The following is a 6,988-nucleotide window of genomic DNA, read 5'->3' on the forward strand; positions in this document are numbered from 1 at the left end:
GCACACATCATGACTGCTGAGCTCTCTGGAATATTCATCCACAGCCTATCACATGAGCTTGAGGAATGTCAACTCTGTGGGCCTGGAAAGAGACAAGACTGGGTCCCAACAGTTGCACCCATCGGTCTACTGCTGCCTATAGCATCCACAGGGAAAGAAGACGAGCCAGCCAGTGTTTGATGTTAAAATATTAATGGTTATACCTCATAAAAATCCATGTCTTCATGTCAGAGAACTAAATAACGTATTCATTTGAGGATTGAAAGCTTGTAAAATGACACAAATTCTATGGCTACCCCACCAATTAGCTGCATTTTTATTAGCAATAATATATGAATTGTCTCAATCAAAGAAGCTCGGTACAACAGCACACTACAACAACACATCAGATACTAACAGAAACAAATACTTTCAGATAATTAGAAAACTTGTATAAAATTCAGCTCACCCCCCCCCCCCCCGCATTGTATTTATCAGTGTGTGGCACAAAATAAGGTATTCTTACTTTCATAATGACTGCCAAAACAATGCGTTCCCTTAAATCTCAGCCTGAAGAAGCATTCTACTGTGTTCAGATAAACCCCAAAAGGACGATAATTCAAGTTCTGTGTCTACAGACAACAAAACTTTTATTTTGCAATATTTTCTCAGTCTTATGGAGGAAATATTCTAAAAGTCAAGTGCTGACATTTTCTGGTAATTCTCATTCCTTTTCAGTTATATCACCACTTTGACAATTTTACTCCACCTCAGATGAAGAACAAATAACCCCACATGAACAATCCCGAAGAATTTTGTTTTAGCGGTTCTAGCTATGAATCACATACATTTCAAGGGGATTCAATGTAGTCAGCTTCAGAGCAGTTCTTAACAGATTCAGAGATGTTTGAGTTCATGTTGCCAATTGACATGTACCACTGCACCCTGATAAAAGGTCAACATGTTCCCCCCTCCATATAACTATCTCAGGATGATACTCATGCAATAGCGCTTTTTGTGGCCAACACAGAACAATACACTTTTGACAACAATCTTTTTCCTTCCCTTCACCACCCATGTCATTCACATTATTAGTTGCTAATGTAACCATATTCGCTTACAAAATAAAAGCACCTTAATCTTTATATTTCAGATACTATCATTACTCACATATACATGCACATGATCCATAACCTACGTGGGCCTAATCCTACAAGCATGTGCTTAACTTATTGCACTGTGAGAGGTTTCATTTACTTTAATAGTGCTACTTACATTGCATAAAGTTAAACGTGCATAAATCTTTACAGGATCGGGGCAAAGGCACCAGTCTTGCAGCGAGACCCAACACAAGTGAACCTCTGCATTCATGCAATGCTGCACTGACTTCAGTGAGATTCTGTAGAGGCACAGGGTCTGTCTGCACAGACTTTCCTGCAGGATCGTGGCCTAATTTAGGGGAGACATATGTGAGCAACCCTATAGCTAGAGTGAGTTTATGATCACCATAAAAGAGGGAAAGTCTAATATGTCTAATATTACAGTCTAATATGGCAACCAAAATTGAATAATTAAATTAATTTAAATTGCATCTCCTGAATCCCAGTCTAATGCCTCATGGTACAAATTTGGAACAGATTACATAAAACATAGTACTTGCCTGGTAAGTAGTAGGTACCTACTTTACAGGCACAAAAGTACTTGAGAACAGTGAGATGTTTCAGTACAACAGTCACTTCCATGAAATTTCCTTCTTAACCTTGACAAGCAAGTTACAATTTCCTGTAATATCAAAAGTAAGCAAATGCTTAAAATTTAAACAAGTTACAGTGCTATGCTCTTGCAAAAATAACAAGCATGTGGTAAGGTAACAGGAAAACATGCTCTTAACAACAACAATAAAAAAAACCTTCTTTCAAGCTCTTGAGCATAAAATAGTTCAGAATAAAAATATAGAGAAAATAAGGAGTTGAAGGGACACTTACTCCATAAAAGGTTAAATTGTTCTTTGCTAGATTAGCCTTTATTATTGCTTCTTCATTTCTTTCTTAATTGAAAGAATCTCAGAATTCTTGTATAATCAACTGCAAGATGTTGACACTGTAGTCACTGCTACTAGTGTGCTTTCAACATGTATACAGCCATCAGCTTCATATATTTGTACACTAACTTTATGATAACAGAAGAAGACGTATTTAATTTAGTCATACATATTGAAATATTCTACCCAGTAGCTCGAGATGCTTGTGCAATCTTTTAAAAGCCAAAACTAAGACCTCAATCCTACATATACTTACAACAAAGAGTAACTTTACTTATGCAAATAATATTGTGTATAATGAGACTACTCATGCAAATAAAGTTATGCTATGTAGGTGTTTGTAGGGTGGGGAAATTCCTCCAGTACAAATAATTTATAAATTACTCTTTACCAAAAAGATATAAGCCACCAGCAACAAATCTACCTTTCTTCAACCATTCCCCTCCCTCAAGCTCTTCTCTCCCCCAAAAGCCTGGAAAAACAGATGACCTTTGCAGCATCTCCTGAACAAAAACAAACTGGGGCTCTGATGGACCATGGGAATGAGAGAGACCCACATTTGAGGACACTACAAAGAAAAACTCCTCATTATCTATTTCTTTTTCAAATGAAGTTATATGTTACAGTTACTAAATATAGCTGTTTAAGATTTTTATGCCAGTTCTTACTAAAAACAGTATATCAGACATGAGAGCCAATTTATTTAAATTAGTAGTCCTTCTTTAGGCAACATATTAGTGTTGTGAAATGATGTTGCAGACACAAAATACCGCACACTGGAATACTTCAAACAGATTAAATAAATATGTTAGTCTGGGCACAAAACTATGAACAACGGATGCAGTGATCTAGGTTCCATTATTTCCCGTACAATAAGTTATGAATGGTCGAATGGATAAAAGTACTTCATGTCTGCCTTCTATATAGAAAGCAATCTGCTTCTGTCTAGCTTTGAAAATAAACACTGTAATATTAAACAAAAGGATACGTTTTCCATATTGAATTTAATTAAATAAGTGTGCACATCAAAACAAATAACCTCTTCTTAAAATGTGTTTTAAAAGTAGATATTTTAAAATCTATGCTGACACGTTCAAACTGTTTTGAAACCACATTTATTAAATACACTGTAATAAACAAAATGGAAAAGTTCACCACATTTAAGGAAACTTTGTCTGATTTACACCAAGACTTAAAGTGAAACCATCAACCTAAAAACACGCACATGCCCCTGCCTGAAATTATTTTACTTATTATACCTGAGATCATGATAATGAAAAAAATAGAGAGAAATGGTTTCTTTACTCTTTCAGTTTGTTTATTTTGGGTATCTGACTACACCATGTCTCATCATTTTCACTCTTTTCCCCTCTATAGTCAGAGTCACCTGTTTGTGTGGGTCTTTCCCACTCCAACAGAAGAGAGCAAAAAATATTATTTTGAAAATGTGTGATTGCCAGTTTAGGTGGGTTTACCAATGAAGGGGAGGTGGAGAGAGCTACGGGCAGATGTGACGTTTACTAGATTTCAGGTTGACTAATAATTATACCAGAATTCCAAATGAAAAGTAAACCAAGCAAATATGTGTCATCTTTACAAAGTTTGTCACTTCATAACTTCCTGGGACAAAGATTTCTGCTCAGCATTCTACACAGGATTTCAGCTAGTCAGTGGTTCTACAACTACAAAGATCAGAAGGGCTGTTGACAGGGAGCGATTCAATTAGCCTCATTTTACACAGAGGTCACCTGCCAATTCCCAAGGCTGAAATTCAGCACCAGCTCATTCCAGCGACCTCCCTCTACCCCACATCCCTTTGTACTGCACAGACTGGCGCCTGCCACTTATCATCACTTCCGTTTTCACCCAGCTCAATTTGTCCCCAAAATGCTTTTTAAAAGCCAAGCGTTTCATAAGCGCTAAAGAGCTTGTTTAGCCTGTTGTCATCGTTTGATGGGGAACTAGGGCAATAGATCTTTGCGGTTTACCCTCCCTATCATGTTACCGCCCAGCTGCAGAAAAAATCTCCCCCTGTCCTCTGGAGACGCTAGCAGACCCGCATTAAAGTGCCACATAATACATGATAAGTGTGTCAACTTGCAAGGTTAAAGCCTGCATCAAATGGCACCGAGCGCAAGGGGACAGAGGGCGCCTGGATTGCTGGGCATGGCCTGCCTGGGAAGGAGAACGCGTGAAACGCTACCTACTGGCTTGGTTCCCGGTTTGTAAAGTGGAAAGTTTCCTCTGCCACCGGGGCTGGGAGGGAGTAACACTGGAAGGAAGTTATTGTGCCACCCCCTCCCCCTCCCCCTCCCCCTCCCGGCCAGCTTCGTCCCCTCCCCACCCCTCCAAAGCGCACTGATGGAGGGGAGGCTTGTAAACCGGGCCCTGCCCGCATGGCGACTGAGCCATTCGAGCAGCAAGCCAGCCAGCCAGCCTGGCCGGCGTCCCGAGCGAGACTTGCACAACTAGTGCACGGGGCAAGCCGTGGAGAACGGAGCCAGGCTTGAGCGGGAGCAGGAGCGAGTCTCTCCCTGCGATCGCTGCATTCATCCCGGAGCCGAGACCCCCGAGCGGCGGGGGACCAGCTGGGCAACAGGGAAGTTCCGAGGGCGAGAGCTCCGCCTCTGGGTCCCTCTTACCTTTTGGTCCACGATGGAGCAAGCCATTTCCCGGACGTGCGCCAGGCTGAATTCCCCCGAGGAGTCCTGCAGCAGCAGCACCGGCTCCCGGCTCAGCCCGATCTGGAGGTGAAAGGAGATGCCGCCGCCGGGAGCAGCCCCCGCCGCCGGCTGCAAAGGGCTGGGCGGCCGGATCACCGGAGGGGCGCTCATGGAAAACTTCCCGCAGGAGCAGCAGCAGGGGCGGCGGGAGAGGGACAGGGAGGCGGGAGGGGAGAGGCAGAGAGAGACAGCCGCGTGAAAAGTTGGTGGGAGCCCCAGGCGCGGCGCAGATCCCCCCGCCGAGTGCCCGGGAAGCCCCGGCGCCGCTCCCGGGTGAAAATGGCGGGGGGAGGGGGAGGACTCGGAATCGGATGCAGACAGGAAAAGGCGGCGAGACGCCCAGAGCGAGGGGGGAGCCCAGCCCAGCCGAGGTGCCGCCGCCGCTGCTGGCTCTGGCTGCGGACTGAAGGCGGCGGTCAGCGCGCCGCACGCTGCGAGCCCAGCGGGAGGGAGGAGGCAGCGCAGCCATGAGCCACCACACGGCGGCCGCCGGAGCAGCAGCCGGCCGGCCCAGCTCCCAAGTGCCCGGAGGGGGCTGAGGTGCCCGCCTCCCTCAAGCCCCCAGCTAGAGATCTCACCCCCGCCCCAGGCGAGGAGGGGCCCTTGGACCACGTCGTTTCTCCCTTCAAGACAGCCAAGCCCCAACCCCACCCCGCGGTGCCAAGTTCTCCGCTTCCCGCTTCTCTCCCGGGACACCTGGAGTCCGCACCTCCCGCCCCGCTCTCATCCTCCTCCCGGCGCTCCCCGAGCCGGCTCCCTCCAGACAGGAGAGCGCCTGTCTGGTCCACGAGCATCCCCATCCAGGGCGCAGTACCTTCAAAGCCGCCTTCATCCTGGCCGCTGCCCTGCTCCCGCTGCTGCCCGGAGAGCAGAGGCTACGACACCTGGAAGCAGAGCGCGAAGAAAGTCAGGGAAGCTTGGGGGTTGCTCTGTGGCAGCGGAGCGAGCTCTCCCGGGCTGGGGGACCGCAAGCGTTGGCTTGCGAGGGAGGGGAGATTTGCATGAAAGTAGGAGCTCAACCCTGTCACCAGCTCCTACCGCCTGTCGCACGCGTTCCCTTCCAGCGGAGCCATTCCCCCCAGGAGCCAGTCACACACTGGCGGGGGAGGGAGGTGGTGGATGGCACCGGGGGAGGGGAGCTGGCAGTTCCCTGCTGGCTGTTGTTGTGCCACTAGCTCAGGGTGCTCCTCCTCGGTGATTTATTTGTAGGGTAGCGGGGGAATCCATCCCATCCTCGTCCCTAAAATAACTTCCCCTCTAGGGAACGCACAGTCTGCGTTTTCAGTTGCTAAGTGGGAACTCTCTGACACAAGGATCAGGCAGGTTTTCTAACTTTAAAGCACAATGCACGTGACATCTGTTTGTATTTGCCTCCATACAGTAAGGCCAATGGCAGGTGACACTTAACCTAAGTTATCAGTACTGAACTCCCTTTGGAAATGAACTTTGGGATGAACTTTTAATAGCCTGAATACCAAATTAGTGTCTCTTAATTATTCCTATGGCATCTAAGCATGACGGTGATGAGTGTAAGAACAATAAGCAGAGCTCGTCAAACATTTTCAAAACTTTTTTTTCTAAACAGATTGTCAACATTTATGTTCCGTTTTTAACTGGATGTGTTATTAGGGCAATGTTTACCTGGGTCTGCTGTTTAAAGAACTGGGTTTTATTTCCACCTAGTAATTTTTCACACACACACACAAAACACTGCTGCTTGTTGCCTGTAAATTCTTCTGAATCATTATATTCCTTGCCAGATTTTCTTCAAATTATTTCTATTTTTATTTTTGTCTTCTACATAATACTATGCATGTTCGGACTATCCATACATGACTATCTTAGCATGTTTATCAGTCACTTTAATAGGTCACAAATATTTCTTCTTGCATTTAAAAGCTAAGGTTTGCATTTTAGTTTTAAATGAGCATTTCCAAATACATTCTTCCATTTTGGCTTTACTGCAGCAAAGCACACATAGTGCCTCTGCTAAGTCTACAATGTTGCCTTTTATTATATATATTACATACATATGAGTTGCTCTTCCATCTTTTTATACCAGCTATCCTGATTACATTATTATTAGAAATAGTAATAATGTTTTATAACAGTTCCTGCTGTCTTATTTTATTGTCCTCCTATCCAGTATATGACCACTTTTGAAAAAGCAGACAGTTTATTTGCAGTCCCCTTATAACCCAAAACTAGCCTTGAGTACTGGAAAACTATAGCCAAAGGTCCTTTA

The 6,988-nt window shown here is 45.0% G+C and overlaps 1 protein-coding gene across 12 annotated transcripts in view; it reads right to left on the reverse strand.

Annotated features, from left to right (window-relative positions):
• The window catches only part of PRKD1 (protein kinase D1), a 305,153-nt gene extending 299,460 nt beyond the window's left edge, over positions 1-5,693 (reverse strand). For 2 of the 12 annotated variants that reach the window (XM_065595399.1, XM_065595398.1), the window contains exon 1: positions 4,663-4,996. In XM_065595399.1, coding sequence (XP_065451471.1) covers positions 4,663-4,854 — 192 coding nt within the window. In that variant the 5' untranslated portion in view covers positions 4,855-4,996. Of the gene's footprint in view, positions 1-4,662; positions 5,266-5,557 lie in introns of those variants that run through there. The other 10 variants (XM_065595395.1, XM_065595394.1, XM_065595393.1 and 7 more) reach the window with 10 other exon arrangements.
• Positions 5,694-6,988: the final 1,295 nt, after the last annotated feature.

The sequence above is a fragment of the Chrysemys picta genome, chromosome 4 (genome assembly GCF_011386835.1).
Source record: "Chrysemys picta bellii isolate R12L10 chromosome 4, ASM1138683v2, whole genome shotgun sequence".
Classification (NCBI taxonomy): domain Eukaryota; kingdom Metazoa; phylum Chordata; order Testudines; family Emydidae; genus Chrysemys; species Chrysemys picta.